Source organism: Ornithodoros turicata, unplaced genomic scaffold (genome assembly GCF_037126465.1).
Source record: "Ornithodoros turicata isolate Travis unplaced genomic scaffold, ASM3712646v1 Chromosome22, whole genome shotgun sequence".
NCBI classification, from domain to species: domain Eukaryota; kingdom Metazoa; phylum Arthropoda; class Arachnida; order Ixodida; family Argasidae; genus Ornithodoros; species Ornithodoros turicata.
Window position 1 is genome coordinate 1,094,113 of NW_026999340.1, and position 19,903 is coordinate 1,114,015.

The window sequence follows — 19,903 nt, forward strand, 5'->3', positions numbered from 1 at the left end:
TCTATGATCCACCTTCTGTTCTGTTTCCGCACAGGATGGTATAATTGGTGAAAAGCTGCGCATTAAACCCCTCTTGGGGTCAGAACGTTCTTCTGAAGGTCACATCGCCCACTTGCTGTCCACGATAGTAATGAAGAAACCTTTCATCGGTAAGTCATCCCATGCTTGCTGTATTGTTCGCAGAGAGTTCCTGTTCGCAGGCGCTATACAGGGTGTTCTATCAAATTTTGATTAAAAAATCGTCTTAAAATACCCATCTGTCAGTAAATGATGGGCCCAAATGCGCCCATCTTCTTGGAACATTTGTCACGACGTAGAGGCACTTTGGTCATTATTCAATGGCGAGAAATTCAATTTTGCTCACTAAAGTAAAACAATTGCCAAGTCAAGCAACGTTTTTATGCCATAAAGAAGAAGCGCGTGTCTCTCGGGTTTAGTCTTATCCTATCACAGCATACATTCCCTGATTCAGTAGCCAGAAAACAAAGAAAAGAAAAGAAGACATGAACCGATCAATAAAATTTATGCGAGTTAAATGCCTCAGCATTAGGCATTCTCTTTAGGACATTTTGGGGCACCTTTGTGCTGTTGTATTTCTGTTATATCAATGATCGCAGAGACATTATTAAACGTATTCAGCAGTGACGGTCAGTAGTTCACTACATGTAGTTAAACTACCAGATTGTAGTTAGAAAGTAGTTATCAACTGCAGAAATATAGTGGCAACTACTAGTTAAACTACTATTTTAAGTAGTTAACTACAGTAGTTAGGCTACTGAAGGTGCCAACTACTTCCGATTTTGCCGCAAGCTTCACGGCACGATTGTGCTTCCGACTTTTACCTTGATCTACTTATTTGATGAGAACGGACGCGCAGATCAATTGTGTCGTGCATGTGTACTAAATCTTCACTTTTAATGCTTGTCCAGTGGGGCCTCATTTGCTGTGAAATAATTCTGGAACTTAGGTTATCGCATAGGCACAGGAAGAATCCCGCCGCAAGCTTTGTGTTTGACGATAGTAACAATGGTTTGAGCCAAAGTTTATCATTGCTTGTGATTCATATTTAGGTGTCCAAGAACACTACAAGTGTTTGGTGTTGATGGACAACATTAAGTAGTTATGGATGTATAGTTAAACTACATTGCAGTAGTTAAAGAAATAGTTTTAACTACTCTCCTGAAAAGTAGTTGAACGATGTACTAATTAAACTACTCCATCGCGAAGTAATTAGTAGTTATAGTTAAACTACTGTAGAAGTAGTTAGTGGCCATCACTGATATTCAGTACCATTTATTTGGCATTGTTGTTTCCTCTCTTCTCTTCTTCTCCTCTTCTTTCTTCCCTTCTTTCGTGCGTTCATCAAAGCACTTCTTCCATGTCTGAAGTCCAAATGCCATCCATTTGTGGTTCTTCTTGATCTGTGATCTTGATCTCTTTGTGATCTGTGAAGTGGCAACTAATGTATTTAACTGCCTTAATGGCGCCCTTCTTATGGAACGCTAAGTCGATACACGTTTTGTGACTTGTTGACACTGATCCAGACAGAGTGGCTAACCCAAGGCCTACTCTCACCTGAAGTAAAATTGTCTGTTCTTGCGGACGTCCCATGAGCGTAGCGAGAGGGGTCAAGGTGGGCCGTGGCCCTCCTTGAACTCCAAGATCGCTTGTGTTTAATATAGTGCGCTCTTTAGACATAGGTCGTAATGATTATTCTCAGATGTCATGATAGGAACCTCTGAACACCCACACAGAGCGCAACGTCCGCTTCCAGATAAAGATGTGGTAGGGGTAGGGGTTTGTACTCCTGCCCCCCTGGCAGCGCTTCGCCCGCTTGAAAAAAAGCCTGGGAACGTCCGTGGGGCGTACTGATTGAAGTCCCCCACAACGACCAACGAGTTTTTCTTTACACGAATTGGAAGCTCTCTGTAGATGACATCAGAAGTCTGCCGCTCCGTGATTCCGGGGTAGTATCCGTCGTAGTACACCACACTTTAAACCATCACACACAAACTCCGCCACTCGTGAATCTACAGAGAATGCGCTTCGCACGTCTGAAGGGGGAGGAGCAACTGCAGAACACTCCGCCCCAGCCCTAGAGTTAATATAGGAAGACTCTAGAGAACGTACTTGGCGCGCCGTCAATGGGATTCTCCTATCTCCGAGCGTGACCGCCCGGGCGCAGCCGTCCGTTGGTCATGGACAGTGTTAGTAGACGAATTTCAGCCCCCAAACTATAGCGCAGCTGCTCCGTTTGTTTCCAACCCTGTGCAGTCACGTGGGATGACAAACGGGGGAACGAGCCGATGGAGGCAACGGCGTCCACCGTAGGAAGCGAGGCCAGCCGTGTAATTGCGTTGAGTACACACGAATTTTCGGGATACTTGCAGAATTGAGTAGTGCTATCGGAATCACAAGGTAAACGTTGCCATATCAAACGTGAATCTGTCTTACGTCTGTCAAACGTCTTATCTGTGAGATTACCTACGACACAGCCAACCCGTTGGTTTCCACCGACACGGATGAAGATGTTTACCGCCTATGACGTGACGTTGAAGTGGCGTTTGTATGCTTTGCGAGCGAAATCAATAAATTCTTACCTATCGTAACAAATGTAGGCATGTATTTTGGAAGGCAACAGAATTCCGAAGTTGAATACACACAGTAAACCGCCACTTTCATGCTGCTCTGCGAACCAACAGGAACCGGAAATAGCAAAAACGAAACCACCCGCCATTCCATGCTCTGGTCTGTCGAGTTTCCTGATAATAAAGTGACGAACGAACGGCAGCACACAAGCAAGTGATGTAGTGGGAAAATATTCACTGCTTATTTGTTTAACGAATACGTATGAGATACGCATATAGTACGCCGAATTTAGGATAGCAGGTGATGAATTTAGGAAAGCGAGCAAGTCAAAATTAGCGGAATGAAGCAGCCAACGGAAGGCAACACCTTCCATGACCAACGGATGGCAGCTCCCGCGTGGTCACGCTTTTTTGAGCGAGTCCGACCTCCCTGCCCCAGCTCTGTCGGCTCTGATTTGCTCTCTGCCCTCTCCTAGGGCGCCGACTTACACTATAACGAAATGCGCCTTTTTTCGCACAATGGACCTTCTAATGTTCAGGCATTAAACATGTTGCAAAACATTTCCCACAGGGCACAAATTGTCGACCGCCTGCAGTTTTCCGTCGGCACAGACAAGGAAGCGGTGGGCTAAACTTGCACATCAGTATTTGCCCACCTACGAGTGTTTGGAGTACTCTATGATGAAGGCACAACCCACACCTTAAAAGTCCACACAGGCATTGGGCGCTGTAGGTTTTCCGAAACACCTAGACTTGTGCCACATTTCTTTAAACATGGAGAGTGACATGGTGAGCATACTATCGCCATTTTCTGACCCAGCGAAGCGCACGAACCACATTTTACAAGGAGTGCATAAGTGGATATATATTATGGTCAACTCTGGAGCGTGACCAATGGCGTTGGCTACGACCGGCAAGACATCAGTAAGACTGGTCAATAATTGTTTGGGCAGGAATATTGCAGAATCATCGGTTCGATATTCTACATTGAGAACACCACCTGCAACCCTTATGTGAACCGGATACTTCAATGAAACATTTCTTTCTGCTATTGAAGGCCTGCATTTTGACATGCGTGCGTGCGTCGGTGTACTTCCAATGAGACGGAGCTCCGCCTCATTCTCGAGAAAGGGCACGAAACTTGTTGAACAACCACTTCCTGAGGAACTGGAGTGGCCTGTCATTCGATCTCACTCATTTGGACGCTATCTCTGCGACTGCCAAAAAGGAGCTTGTGTATCCGACTGGCCGCGAATCATCTGACGACTTAAGCTACGTTCTTATTTCCGGGAATGCGCTCTGGCAGCGGAGAGCGGCGAAGAGAGAACGGTCAGAGTGCCCACACAGAGGGCCACCCAAATCCCGAGATAAACCGACGAGGCTGAGGTTTGGACGGCGCGTCCTCCAAGTGATGTTTCTGCGGTTGCGCAGTGGGAACGCGTCTTTATGAATCAAAATAGAGGCTGCTCTTCAGTCCCTCACAAAACAAGCTTGTCAGTGTCACGAGAGCACAAACCTGTGCATCGGCATTGAATGTCACCATATTGAGTAAAATACATGTGCATCAAAGTAATTTAAGCGAGGAAAAATAATATTTGAAAGCAATGGAACAACGTCAAGTTGCAGGGCATGGAAACGAAGCAACGTTACACACAGGCCGAATTAGAAAAATCCACGCCTTTTTGCATCCATGTGCGCAGAAGTGACAGCGATAGCTGTATCGTCTACCGACAACACTTCGCTCTGCTGCGTGCGCGCAGGAACACGTCGGTCCGAAAGCAGAGCCTATCGCAAACGTCACAAACATGTCCTAGCTCGTTATTCAGAGACTTCTCCGCAAACTCCGCGTTGGCCAGTGCAAAGTCAGGCGGACGGAATCCCCCGGTTAATCCACCAGCCTCAGGCAATCATGACCGAGAACGATTACGTGGGAGACCGGAACCAATAAAAAGCATAGAGCCGGAATTCGGCGGGAATTGCCAGCGGCGACACCCGTTCACTCTGCCCCCCCCCCCCCCCCCTGGTGTCAAGTACCGCTGACTGCACTCGTACCCCGCTTTTATTTTGCATTCTTTCATTCTTTTTCTTTTTATATGCTCTCCCATTTGCTGCTGCGCCAGCTGTACCCATCAATGGCGCGCCGAATAAAACGCCCGGAACCACGTACAGTCTTAACGGAACTTCCCTTACACAGCTTGTTGGAAAGGAACAGTAACCGAACATTAGGTAGCCTTTAATGGCGGATGACTAGAACAACAGTGCGGATGACGATAACTGGAACTGCTTGTCTGCTGTTGATGTGCGCATATCACGCGTGTCAAGGGACGAATCATCATCCTTTTCTTACACTCCGGGCGGCGCGTGAGTACGACGGAGCCTATGGTTAGCCAGGTGCTAGTCTCTTGAGACAGTAGTAACAATGCTGACGAGGAGCTGGCTTCTGGACGCCAAGATCCGAGCAGAGTATTCATTCTATTCGTAGTTCTCTGGTAGCGGTTGGAAACTACGCTACAAGGAGGGTATTCACGACCCTTTGTGTATAAAAATGTTTAGTGGGTCCTGCTTCGAAGTAGGTGGCGCTGCAATGTGCATGGTTAGTCTAGAAGTGCTATGCTGCTATTTGATGACCTAAATCAGGGAGCAGGGACGACTTCTGCGTTAGTGAGGCTAGTTTGAGTTGGATTTCTATCTCGGAAGGAGCTGTTTCTTGAAATGATGTCACGATGTTATTGATCTTCTGAACATAGGAAAGAAGGGGGTACGTAGCGTTTTCGTACGTTTTCAGGACACGCGAGCGCTTGGCGTGCGTGTGACCTCGTAAAAAATATTTTTTCAACGCGCGCGGAGAGCGTACGCCGGAATCTGTCAACTACAGATATTGACGCGCGTGTGGGCGCGTTTTCCGAGAAGAAGGCAGGACTAGGGCCGTATTGCGCAGATAAGGTTGCGTTTATGTAGCTGGCATAGACTTTTGAGACATTCTCCACCACACTAAATTTACTCGTATATTTTAATGATATCTGGAATGAATGAACGCATGAATCACAGGAAAGAAGAGCATCGGCACGTTCTAAAACACACTGGTGGTCGACGAATATAGCAACACTGGCGCGCGTCACTGCCTCCGTACGCGTCCTATGCGTTTCGAGTGATCGCCTCGAGGGCGTTTCTTCGCCGCGTGTGCAAGGCCATGGCGTGCGCGTGACGTTTTGACGCTGGGAAAACGTCCCATGCGTTTCAGGCTATAAAGATAGTTGAACTGCTTGCGCGTAGGTAATCGAGGTGACATTGCAGAACCTGCAGAAATGCATGCTGTTGGGACTGGACCGTCCACAATTACGTCCAGTGACCCGCCCCCAGTTACGCGATCCGACAAAGAACCCCCCCCCCCCCGCCCTTCAACATGAGGGCCCGGAGCAGCTGATGTGTTTCCCCTGCGCAGCGAGTACAACCTAATGGCCCGTGCCACCATCTACTCGAGCAATGTCGGAGCTGTCTCAGCGATGAAGTTCGTCACTCTCAACGTAGACGAGGTAGAACACGCCATAGCCACTGTAGACCAAGTTGGTGATGTATGCGTCGTAGAGAGGGGGAAGAGGGAGGAAAGTTTGTGGGATGTGCGGACAGCCTACTCGTGGGTGCCGGCTCAGTCCAGACACGCAAGGGAGTAGAGGGGAAAAGGAGAGAAATGGGGATACTGGTACAGGAGAGGGAGCGATGTGCAGTCCTTACTGATCTGCGGATGTGATAGTGGCGAAGTACCAACCGCGGAAAAGACACGAGCATCCCTCAGTAGCCTCAGTGTGTTCGTGTCATACCTCTATGTGCCTGAACTTAGGATTTTACATTATGGGATTCAAACAGCGAGAATTAGCCAAGGCAGGCCACAAAGATGGTCGGCACAAACACGATTCATGCTGTTTTCCCGTTGACATCGTTTGTTCCCCATACTGTGCCAGTAATATTTGCAAACTCTCAGCTGGTTTGACGTTCTCCTTCACAAGGAACTTGATCATGCATTACTGCTCCACATCTACAGACAGACACCTCGCCGCCATGATAACTGCCGCCGCCGCACTTGCAGCTGACCCGCGAAGGATTGCACTTCGTCACTCGAAAGTTTTATTCAATTACATTCACTCAAAAAGTATCGGTCAACCCTGAACGACCATTGTACATAAGTTGTCTCGCTACGTGCTAGGTCATTTCAAGCGATTTCGTACATGCGCGAGGTGCAGGACTAATGACCCTGTCACATGGCGAATTGAATGGCATGCCCAGTGAATGATATTGGCACCGAATGTTATTCGTTTCTCATCGAGCTACACGAAGAAACGGAATGTTTTTCGTTAGTAATGCCACTGTCGATGACTAAGACACCAGGGCCGAACATATGGAGCTATATTCAGGTATATTCGTTATATTTTTATTTCTTGTTTTCGAATTAAGCGAAACGCGAGATTATTTCACAAAATCGTTGCATTGTAGACGACGCTCAGTTGGCTAAGCATGGCAAGCCAAGACAAGTAACGATCTTCGGTAACGGGACCACAGTTGGCAACATGGCGACTGGGAACGAGGGTAGTTCCCTGAAAAACAGAGTTAAGCCTTCCTTCCTTCCTTCCAGACTGGTACAGTTACTTGAGTGGGTATTTAGATTGCGTATCTCAAATGCTTTTGAGGGTAATTTGGTATCTTGAAAATACTTTCAAATGTCAGTTTTTATTAATCTAATATATACTTTTTCAATAATTTACACTCATTTTCCAAGCTACTTTGAGTATACTTCTCTGTACGTGACACGGAGCTCAAGCGAAGGATTCCCCTTTCGCTTCGAAAATGCGCTTTGCGCTATAAATATATGCTTCGCGTCAGAGTTATTCGGGACACGTCCACGGGGGGACACGTCCACACATCCACGTCCCTCTTGGGAACGGGTATAGGTGCAGCGCATCGGGTTTCCCTTCAGGAGCATGCACGAGGCGATGTGTTGCCCTGAAGGGCATGCGGACACACGATTTAGATGAGGCAGGATAGAGGACACGTGGTATAATACACCTGTCACACGGCAAATTGAATGTCATTCCCAGCGAATGACATTCGTTCCGTGTCACACGGTAAAAGCAAATGGCATTACATGCAAGCTACATTCGCTCTGCGAATGAGTTCGAGGAGCTCACTCGCTTTTCCTTCTGGCATTTTTTTTGATTCCGTGTTAGCGCCGCGAAGCAACTGTGGCTATGAGCGGCGTACAGACGTGGGCAGCCGGAGAGAGGACAGCAGGAAGGAGTTGGGGACAGGGGGAGCTTCTGGCATCGATTGCGTACTGTCGTCACGGAGAGTTAGCAAAAAGAACAACTATAAACCGTAAAAAGAAATGAAACGCGAACTAAAAGTTGCGCTCCAGTGTTTTATTGCGAACTGAAGAACTTTTGACACGAAGGAAAAAAAAACAAACTTACCACTGTTTTTCAGAGGACTACCCTCGTTCCCAGTCGATTCCCACGCCCGTGTGATTCTTACTTGTCTTACTTACCTACTTGTCTTGACTTATGATACTTAGCCAACTGAGCGTCGTCGAAAACGCAACGATTTTATGAAATCATGTAATGTTTGGCTCGTTTCGAGGGGATAAAACAATATAACGAAAACGAATGTACCTGTATATAGCTTCATATGTTCACTCCGGTTGCTTTTTATCACATCTGCTCACGTGTATATGTGGAAATAATAATAATAATAATAATAATAATTATTATTATTATTATTATTAATGGCGTCTAAGTCATCGAAAGTGACATCCTTAGCGAGCAACATTCTTTTTGTACGTGTAGTTAAATGCAACACAAACGAATGACATTCGGCGCGCATGTCATTCGCTGGGAAAGCCATTCAATGTGGAGTGTGACATGCGTATAATTCTCAAAAGAAATAGTAAGTATAACTAGAATTTGATATGCCACCGCATAAGCTTTCTAACTCAAACCATACCACGTCTTGAAGCGGAAGGATTAATTTGGGGGTCGCTACGTAAAAAGGAACTACGAAGCGAAACTGTTTTCTGCCGAGCGGGTTAAGGCGTCCCGCTCGTTGGTGGTAACCAAGGTCGTCCTGGAGACTTGAAGGTGGTCGGTTCGAAACCTACCACCGGCTGTGATGTCTTAGGTTTTCCCTGACGTTTCCGAACACCTTCCAGACGAATGTCGGCACAGTTCCCCCCCGAAGTCGACCCATACGCATCGACCGACGCATACTAACCCCCCTGTCCCCCACTCCTTCTTGCTGTCCTCTCTCCACCTGTCCACGTCTGTACTGCACTCATAGCCACCCTTGCTTCGCGGCGCTAACACGGAATTTTTTTTAAAAATTGAACGGTTTTCTGACGGGAGGATTTAAACGAAGTACCGAAGTTATGCGAAGCTGATATCCCTGGCGACGCGCCACGGCGAGAAGCAACAGGACGGTCATTAGGAGAAAGTTAATCACGCCACAGCTGTGGACCATTACGCCACCGATGACGTCACCGCGCACTAAATAGAAAGCGAGTCATTTGCGAACATCCATTCGTACAATCCCAAAGTAAACGAGGCACCGGCGACGTACATGCCTCTTGCAGTCAAGAGGCGAGAGAAGTGATTCGAAGGCGATTTAAACCGCGCGTATTTAGAAAACGGCGCACATAAACAGCGAGAAATTTCTGCTGTACGAGTCTCCCGACCGTGCACGAGAACAAAGAGCCGTTTTCAGCGAATATTTTATGGGGTTGTTGGGTGAATTTCGGTCATCGTTCATCTTTTATCTTTTTTGCTTTCCAGCGGAGGCATCAGAACGCAGTGAGAACAGCAACAACAGTGGGAATGAAGAGCAAGGTGCGTAATTCGCCAAATGTATACAAAGGTGTACAAATCGTTGAATGTAGCTAGGAGGAAATAATCCAGTCAGGAGCCGGCATTTCGAGCTTTTCTTTTACTTGTATGCTATTGAAAACGTCTCGCACGTGGTGTTTTCTTGACAGCCCCTTTAGCTAAGTTGGGCTCTTTCTGTGTCCACGAATGTTTTGCTCCACCGCTCGTTTGGTGCCAGCCGTCCACTCGGTTTACGTGGCTTGCTAGATGAGAAAAAAAAAACTGAGTAGAACGCTAAAATGCAATACATATGAACTTAAAACTGTAAACCAGTTCAACATGTTCAAAGTCACACCAGGGCACACCATGGCACTAATCTTGGTTTGTGTTAGTTGCCCCACGTCCTCCATCATGATCCGAAGCGCCTGCTAAAAGCCGTCCAATTCTTCCCTCGATTTCTTTCTGTCATGGTCACGTGGAGCTTCAGAAAAAAAAAAAATGTCTGCACGCATAAGAGACAACGAGAACCACAGGTCACCATAATACCAGTAGAGTGACCTTTTGAATGTAGAGTACTAAAAGGTTACTGCAATTTATTTTCTCCGTTTAGTTATCTTGATCAGCACATCACTGTGAAAATCTTGTTACAACCACATTTCACAGCAGGCTACATTTTTTTTTCAGACTAAACTTTGCGTTATATCTGGTTGCGGGAACCAGCTGTGCTTTCTAAATAATTAGTCAGCAAAGGGAAGTAGATGAGCGATACAGTAAAGATAGTGATAATCGTCTCACAAGCACAATGTACATGCTCGTCGGACCCTTGATGCTAAGGTAGTTTTGCAGGACTTGCACTAGCACTATAAACGAGCATATTAAAAGCAGCAACAATACAGGTGCAGTGATAAGAACAACAGTTCACATACATACATCTAATATTGTATATCAGATACCTCTGGAATGTGGTTTTTGTTATATCGGCCAAAGTAAACGCTGCCTGAATGATCGCTTGCGGGAGCATGCCCTCAAAGTAAAAAATAACGATTGTTCTTCCGAATTGGTAAAACACCTACAACTCTGTAGAGGCTGTGCGCCCAGATGGCATGAAACCTTTGTAATGTCCAGGGAAAGTGACCTCAACAAAAGGCTTATGAAGGAAACGCTGTCCATTATCTCTGCTGGGAACTGTGTCAGCAAGCCTTCCCTGACCTTCCCTTTGGTTTTGGGGACGTTCTTACGTTCTCCTCACCCTTCATTCTCACCCACTTGAGCCCTTATATGTTTGTGCTGTTAAGTAAACTTTCAGCTGTGTTTGAGACCTTGTCTGTGTTTGTCGTTTTTTGTCCCCTAGTCTCGGGTTTTTAAGTTATGGATCTATACCACCAGCTCGCTTGCTACCTCTCTATCCTCTCGTTGTCGATTCTTATCCTGTTTCTCTTCAAGTTCCTCCTAAGTTTCAAAAACGAAATATCTAATTAATTGTAATCAAAGCGTCACTGCAAGTACTCATACCTGCGAACATCAGAACAAGTACTATGTGCAGTCCGTTTGGCGTTTCATCATCCGTTTCTTCCCCGTACGCCCGTGCACGTCTTATTAGCGTCAAAACTCTTCCGAGATATGTGTGTGAACGACGTGTTTCCATAAATCATTGTCATCGCATTGTCTTAGAAACACGCGCAAATGCTGCGCGGGAGATACACAATACCTGCCACGCCAAACGAAGAAAAAACCTTGCTGCAACGGTGATTCCAAGTTCCAACTGTCACACACGTCCTCCGGCTGTTTGAATTTGAACTCAAAGCCACAGGCAGTACCGTGGCGACCTCATAGTTATTGCACCCGCATATGATCCTGATCCACATGTGCATTCCAGCGGTTGCACGAGAGCTTCGCGCGCGTTTCTGCAGACTACCAGCCTCTTCGTGTGCAGAACGCTTAGGGAGACGGGAGGTTTTCGTCTTATTTGTGATGCATCCACTGGGATGGAGTTGCATTTCGCATATCAGCACACGGTAATAAACGTCACCAACTCGACAAACGTCATCATGACGTTGGTAGACAGACCGAAACCAAAACAGATCGGAAGGGGAAAGCTGGGTTCCACGAATGGGCAATTGTTCGCTGAAAGAAAAGTAGGACCTAAGGTCGCGTCCCTTTCAGAGACCATTGTAATCCCCTCAGGACCGTGGCTTTCGGACGCGACCTTGTTCGCCACTAGCTTTGAACGTAGTTCAACTCTACCAAACTCGTGGCGCTGTCGAACATTATGACGTCATTTGTTTACAAACAGGTAGAGGTCTATTGAATACCAATGTGCCAGAACGCACTTTCTTTCACGGGTTTGTACAGTTTGTACAGGATTCATTGCACGTATCTTCTGTTTAAGGAAGGAATACCCCAGGATTTTCAACTGGGTGTCCCGTAGGGAGGAGGGCTAGCACCCATATCTAGGGGTTTTGGAGCTGTTTTGGCTTTTCTAGCAGGTGTCTTGAGGGGGCGTTGCAATATTTTCTTGACAGTGTATAATATAGAAGTCTGTTTTGTTTGAGACGTCAGTGTTGGTGAATACACACTGCAGAATAGACCCCTCCTTTCTATTCAGTTACCAAAACTGTAACATAGCGATAGCGATGGTATGCAAGGCAAGAAATGAGAAATTAAGTTTCACTAAAACGTCGCTATTACGTTAAGCTACCTGGCTCTCATTCAGGATAATAGCCCAGAACCTTCGGAACCCCATCATGTCCCTCCAGCAGAGCGTACCCGCCCCCTCCTTGTACTCACATACACAAACATTTCTTCCTTGACGCGTATGCAGATAGAACTTTCTCAGCCCCAGCTTATCCGACACCCACTTAGCGCGCGATTCCGAAAAGATAGCGTCCGGCGACTTCTTCAAACATCAAAGCTTGAAACATACCCTTTCCCTCCAGCTTTCAACTGTGATGGTGGTGGTGATTATAAAAGGGCTCGCCGTTGTCAGCCTCACAGAGGTGGGCAACGCCACGACTGACGCCCTGGGGCAATGTGTGTCCTGGGCAGACTTCGGAGGTACCCGGTAAGGGAAGTACCCGGCTTCGAATACCGGTGCCGGCTGTGCTGTCTGGGGTTTTGCCTGGGTTTTTCTCAGACGCTTTCAGGCATCTGCCCAAGCAGCACACAATATTGGGCTCATATTGGCTAGTCATCGGCGATACGGGACGAATATGGGGCCCGTTTCGCCAATATTGGCAAAATCCTGGCAATATGGGCCCCATATTGACCGTGTACACTAAAACGTTGACATTAAAACGTGTGATACGCCAATAGAAGGCGCTAAGTAACGATATCTATCGTGTGAGGACACTAAGTGAGCAAAGCCTACATACTGGACGGTACGTCGAGTCGACCGCGGACATTGCATAAATAATATAAAATAGAACTTAATGGGCTCGCAGTTGGTTTTCGAAAGAATATGCGCTCTATGGGACCTGCGCAAAAGAGGAAAAGCAGCGAAGCTCCATGTAAGTTATAAAGATGGTGGTTTTCGAAGTGCCGGGCTTGATGATGCGGCTATCTGAAGAAGTTGAATTGGAGGAATAATGGGATGTGATGAAAATACAAAGAGGGATATGCGTTTAAAGACAAAAAGGAAAGCACATGCAGATAATGCATTTGTACGAGACAGGTTTTAGGATATTTTATTGCTGTTGACGTACCGGTAACAGAAAACTAATTGCACAAAAACACGAAACGAAGCAATTGCAAACATAAGCAGCATGACTCATTATCCTTCCTTAACACGAAGAATCTTCACTGTGTACTGAGCACAATGGAAAGATGGTGGAGCCCGGGTAGTCCAGAAGATATGGGTTCGAGTCCTGCAGCTGGCTAGCATTTACAGTGACTTCCTTATTTTACACAGGTACTTTATTACAGGCAATATAACTTATTTTACGTGCACAGGCCTGAGAACGCCCAAAAGCGATATAAAGTGGAAATAAATAATAATACAACTCGGTGCATGATTAACCTTCAGCTAGGAATAGTCCAGTGGTCCGTATTTGCACAATTCACCACCACAGTTTTGCATTCCAGTGTAGGAAAATTCCTTACTGTGGCATGTCCTTCTCCTTCCTGCCACCAGCAGCTGGACGCGCTCGCGGGGTAGCAAGGGCGAGCCTTTTATTCTTCTCACACGAGAAGAAATGTATGCGGCACCTCACGTAGAAATGCAGGACTTCAGCGGTTTTCTGCACGTAGTGGGAGTCACAACCAACACTGCTTGTGACTTTCGTGTCCACTTCGACTCAAAGTTGAAACGTGTATCCTCCTTGCGAGGGATAGCACGCTTCCACTTTTCTCTTTCTGTTGGATCGGATGGAAGCGAGACTAAAGAAACTTTCTCACTAGAATTATCATACACGGACCGGCATACCGGGACGCAACACGTCCGTGGCATACTGGAAGAAGCAAATATTGCGCGGGACTCTGACGATGTTCACGGATTGAAAAAAAAATTGAGCATCCGCGCGGCGCAAACACACGTAGAAACGCAGGCGTTCTTGCGTATCATCTGGGGATCTCCCCGACTCTAATGGCACGGCGTCTCCTCGTGGCGGTCGTGCTCCCTACGGCAACCATCCTATTGTTCTCGGGCTGAGTTTCGCGGGAGACTCTTTTCGGCTGTAGCTCGAGTCACACAGGCTCCGCCTCATGGCGTTCGTCATATGTGACGTGACGAGGGACAGAGAGAGCCAGGGATGAGGCGGGAATGGCGGGAAAAACAAAGGCGGGGAGGTTAGATTGGTATGTGCACGGCGGCAGAACTGTTTGCAAGTAGGGCAATTTATGCGATTTTTTTTTGGGAGTTCTACCTTCAAAAAAGTGACTTGACATCCCCAACTTGACATCGCCTATTTTTCTGCCTTCGTATCTTCAAAAAACACAATAAACATTCCGTTAAATGTTCCGTTGAAACAGCACTTCCAACACGTCATGAAATATTATTTACGTTGTTGCCTGTGTACTGCTGTCCTGTGTACTGCTGTACTGCTATCGGGGTACGTTGCTTTCTCCCTCTCACATTGGGGATGAAGGAAAGACGCGTCTTCTAAAAAGCGCAATGAACAAAATAAAGAAAAAATGGCGTTCCTTCACGAATTTTTGCGGGCGATCTATCGAACGGATTTTTGTTCTGGAAACGGCTACGATATCAGGTGACCGAAAGGAACAGATGTTGTCATTGGAACAACTTTGTAGCTTTTATAATTAACAAGTTAATCAATCAAAGTTAATTATGACATTGCCTTTGGACTTTGCTAATGCCCTCCTAGTTAGTGCCCTTCAGGATATGCTATATTGCAATTGATTTCCTCTTGGAAAAGGTGTTATATATATTTTTTTTTAATCTGTATACACTTAGCTGGGACACCCTGTATATATTTCCAGTCTATTAGCAGTGTTGTCTCTGCTCTTTAACTCTGGACCGTTTTGCAAAAAAAGAATAAAACACTGAACATATTTTGTCGTCAATTGACAGAGAAATGTACTTTGTATCGGACAGACATGCGGATCTGCAGACGAACGTGTTAGGGAACACATGGCAAACGGGAGAATGTCAGTAGTATAATGTACCTGAATGTTTGTAAAAATTGTGCTCCTTCTTGGGACTTGACTGGAACCGAACGGTATCAAAAACTGTTAAGGGAGACGTCTAAGGCCATAATCAGTAAGGCGGCTGTTGCGCATACTAACCTTTTAGGTGCCTTCCTCTCCCAAGCTTCTAAAGTATTTATTCCTGTGTGTTTGAGTAATACAGCTACCCTGTGTTTGAGGTTAGTGTTGTGTTCTTTTCACGTTCCCCAACCTCAGGGTTGCGAGTATGAATGTCCGTCCAACCTGATCGCCGACGTCTTCTTCGTGAAACTATCTTGCTAAATAGCTTTCTTTCAAATCAGGGGACGGCACCAGCACTGCTGTACCTACAGGAAGCGGTTATCATGAAGCTAATGGCAGTGCATCCGACTACGGTAAATATGTATTTATGTATGAGTTTCAGTGTTATGAGTTTCAGCTACTCATGCTGTACCAGCAACAAGCTACCTACATTATGCGCAACATTCGTTTATGAAAAAAAAACTGCTTCTTCATCCGACAGCTGATCCTCCTACGACAAGTCATACGGAAGGAAATACCACCACAAGTGATTACGGTAAGTGTACCATCTTTTTGCGCCGGGTGCTTTTTGCATTCCTTGTCACATCCCATTCCTCTAACTGTACAATGCTAATTATGCTGAGTGGGGTACCTCAGGTGACCCGCCCACAACAAAAAACGGGGGTTCGGGTTCAGGTTCTGGCAAGTACATTCCTACTATCTTATTGTCGATCGGAAAGGAATAAAATCGAATAAAATTAGTTACTAGCAGATTGCCGTGATTAAGGCAATCGTGGTTGTTTACGGTTGGCTACTTAGACGAACTACGTACTAAGTGAAGCTACTGGTATATCGTCCGTGATGTACTGCGATTCAGAGGACTCCGCAAATGATATTCGTTCCAGTATTGTAGCATGGACATGTCATCGTCTTTAAAGGACGACTGATGTGACTTCTTTTTAGATTTTCACTGCTGTGTGTTCTAGAACGAATACAATGAGCTCTTGAGAAAGAACGACGTGCACAGGTGACCTACAGAGAGAGCGCGAGGCCTCTGTCCAGCACACATTTCAAAATACTCTCACGTAAAAAGAGTGTATCGCGGAGCGAGGAGACATCGTTGAGTACTATGATCCCGGGGCACATGACTCGTTTCGCTCAGCGGCACAGCCCAAACAACGCCACGTATATACAGAAGGCCTGCTTATTGCCTCGTCTGCTTCCTTCGCTACGTCGACATACAAAGTCAGAATTGGTCTGCAACCGCGATTTCCCGTTCTGTGAAACTCTCAAATGATTGCAGCTGACTTGGCAAATTTGATTTCGAGCTTAAATTTGAAGGTGACCGAACATCCTAACGGCAAGTAGGCGCAAACGACGCGGAGGCCGATTGACAAGGGAGACAAAGTATGTATATCATAATGTACACAACAGATACAAGTGTGGGTCACCGCTTAAGAGGGGATATCACCAAGGAGCCATCTCCGATTCACGACTTTGTCGCATGAAGATGGCGCCACACAAAGATCCGGGACTCAGCAAGGTGAACACTCTAACCCAGGAAGCACAATGTACTGAAAGTCGAGTGCAATAGGAGTGGTCGGTATCTGTCTTATGAGCGTTCCGTATTTTCAAGAGTCTGTTCAAGGTCTTCCACCTACCCGTCCATCCCTATTGCACTCGACTTTCAGTACATTGTGCTGCTTGGGAACCAATACCCTGTTACAAGTTACTCATCCGCGGGATTGTGTAGTTCCATAAACACGCGTGACCTCCTTGACTATTGAGGTGCAGGCATCTCCCGTCGTGTGTGGGTTGCCAATGTCAACTGAGCTAAAGGAAAAAAAATGCAGGTCCGACCAAGGCGAATTCTTCTTCATTGTCTGTTTCTGGACTGCATCTACTGACTTTTGGGGTTGATGTTATCTTAGCTTTCCTAAGCTTTCCATGTCGGACCTTTTCGATACCAGCACGCAAAGTTCTAGCGTTACGTTTCGTTCGCCGCGCTTATTTCTATAAAATTGTATTGACCAGCTGATATTTCTTTGGCTGAGAATTCTAACAGTAAAACATTTTGCAGACAGACGACTTTCGCAAACCCAACTCCTGGGTATTAACAGAAAAAGTGTGGTGCATTTAGAGATTGATTGATTGAGTACATTAACCATATAAAATTTCTCCAATCTACAAAACACGCACGCAAACGAGCCTACGCTTGATATTTACGAGTCTCATACCATGTGCTATTTCTGATATCGCCTATTTTTCTGCCTTCGTATCTTCAAAAAACACGATAAACATTTCGTTAAATGTTCCGTTGAAACAGCACTTCCAACACGTCATGAAATATTATTTACGCTGTTGCCTGTGTACTGCTGTTCTGCTGTCGCGGTACGTTGCTTTCTCCCTCTCACATTGGGGATGAAGGAAAGACACGTCTTCTAAGAAGCGCAATGAACGAAATAAAGAAAAAAATGGCGTTCCTTCACGAATTTTTTGCGGGCGATCTATTGAACGGGTTTTTGTTCTGGAAACAGCTACGATATCAGGTGACCGAAAGGAATAGATGTTCTCATTGGGACAACTTTGTAGCTTTTATAATTAACAAGTTAATTAATGAAAGTTAATTAAGACATTGCCTTTGGACTTTGCTAATGCCCTCCTAGGGAGTGCCCTTCGGAATATGCTATATTGCAATTGATTTCATCTTGGAAAAAGTGTTATATATATTTTTAAAAAATCTGTATACACTTAGCCGGGACACCCTGTATATATTTCCAGTCTATTAGCAGTGTTGTCTCTGCTCTTTAACACTCGACCGTTTTGCAAAAAAAGAATAAAACACTGAACATATTTTGTCGTCAATTGACAGAGAAATGTACTTTGTATCGGACAGACATGCGGGTCTGCAGACGAACGTGTTTGGGAACACATAGCAAACGTGAGAATGTCCGAAGTATAATGTACCTGAGTGTTTGTAAAAATTCTTGGAACTTGACTGGAACCGAACGGTATCAAAAACTGTTAAGGGAGACGTCTAAGGCCATAATCAGTAAGGCGGCTGTTGCGCATACTAACCTTTTAGGTGCCTTCCTCTCCCAAGCTTCTAAAGTATATATTCCTGTGTGTTTGAGTAATACAGCTTCCCTGTGTTTGAGGTTACTGTAGTGCTCTTTTTCGCGTTATCCAACCTCAGGGTTGCGAGTATGAATGTCCGTCCAAACCTGATTGCCGACGTCTTCTTCGTGAAACTATCTTGCTAAATAGTTTTGTTTCAAATCAGGGGACGGCAACAGCACTGCTGCACCTACAGGAAACGGTTATCATGAAGCGGGTAGCAGTACACTCGACTACGGTAAGTATGCCTTCATGTATGAGTTTCAGTGTAAGCTACTCATGCTGTACCAGCAACAAGCTACCTACATTATGCGCAACATTCGCTTATGAAAAACCTGCTTCTTCATCCGACAGCTGATCCTCCTACGACAAATCATACGGAAGGAAATACCATCACAAGTGATTACGGTAAGTGTACCATCTTTTTGCGCAGAGTGTTTTTTGCATTTTTTTGTCGCATCCCATTCCTCTAACTGTACAATGCTAATTATGCTGAGTGGGGTACCTCAGGTGACCCGCCCACAACAAAAAACGGGGGTTCGGGTTCAGGTTCTGGCAAGTACATTCCTACTATCTTATTGTCGATCGGAAAGGAATAAAATCGAATAAAATTAGTTACTAGCAGATTGCCGTGATTAAGGCAATCGTGGTTGTTTACGGTTGGCTACATAGACGAACTACGTACTAAGTGAAGCTACCGGTATATTGTCCGTGATGTACTGCGATTCAGAGGACTCTGCAAATGACATTCGTTCCAGTATTGTAGCATGGACATGTCATCGTCTTTAAAGGACGACTGATGTGACTTCTTTTTAGATTTTCACTGCTGTGTGTTCTAGAGCGAATACAATGAGCTCTTGAGAAAGAACGACGTGCACAGGTGACCTACAGAGAGAGCGCGAGGCCTCTGTCCAGCACACATTTCAAAATACTCTCACGTAAAAAGAGTGTATCGCGGAGCGAGGAGACATCGTTGAGTACTATGATCCCGGGGCACATGACTCGTTTCGCTCAGCGGCACAGCTCAAACAACGCCACGTATATACAGAAGGCCTACTTATTGCCTCGTCTGCTTCTTTCGCTACGTCGACATACAAAGTCAGAATTCGTCTGCAACCGCAATTTCCCGTTCTGCGAAACTCGCAAATGATTGCAGCTAACTTGGCAAATTTGAATTCGGGCTTAAATTTGAAGGTGACCGAACATCTCAACGGCAAGTAGGCACAAACGACGCGGAGGCCGATTGACAAGGGAGACAAAGTATGTATATCATAATGTACACAACAGATACAAGTGTGGGTCACCGCTTAAGAGGGGATATCACCAAGGAGCCATCTCCGATTCACGACTTTGTCGCATGAAGATGGCGCCACACAAAGATCCGGGACTCAGCAAGGTGAACACTCTAATCCAAGCAGCACAATGTACTGAAAGTCGAGTGCAATAGGGGTGGTCGGTATCTGTCTTATCAGCGTTCCGTATTTTCAAGAGTCTGTTCAAGGTCTTCCACCTACCCGTCCATCCCTATTGCACTCGACTTTCAGTACATTGTGCTGCTTGGGAACCAATACCCTGTTACTAGTTACTCCTCCGCTGGATTGTGTACTTCCGTAAACACGTGTGACCTCCTTGACTATTGAGATGCAGGCATCTCCCGTCGTGTGTGGGTTGCCAAGGTCAACTGAGCTAAAGGAAAAAAATGCAGGTCCGACC

The 19,903-nt window shown here is 45.9% G+C and overlaps 1 protein-coding gene across 3 annotated transcripts in view; it reads left to right on the plus strand.

Moving 5' to 3' along the window:
• LOC135373191 (A disintegrin and metalloproteinase with thrombospondin motifs 2-like) overlaps positions 1 to 19,903 on the plus strand; it is a 159,275-nt gene that overhangs the window by 73,193 nt on the left and 66,179 nt on the right. For 2 of the 3 annotated variants that reach the window (XM_064606429.1, XM_064606430.1), the window contains exons 4-9: positions 35 to 149; positions 9,404 to 9,457; positions 15,376 to 15,447; positions 15,576 to 15,629; positions 18,357 to 18,428; positions 18,545 to 18,598. In XM_064606429.1, coding sequence (XP_064462499.1) covers positions 35 to 149; positions 9,404 to 9,457; positions 15,376 to 15,447; positions 15,576 to 15,629; positions 18,357 to 18,428; positions 18,545 to 18,598 — 421 coding nt within the window. The remainder of the gene's footprint in view (positions 1 to 34; positions 150 to 9,403; positions 9,458 to 15,375; positions 15,448 to 15,575; positions 15,630 to 18,356; positions 18,429 to 18,544; positions 18,599 to 19,903) is intronic. The other variant, XM_064606432.1, reaches the window with a different exon arrangement.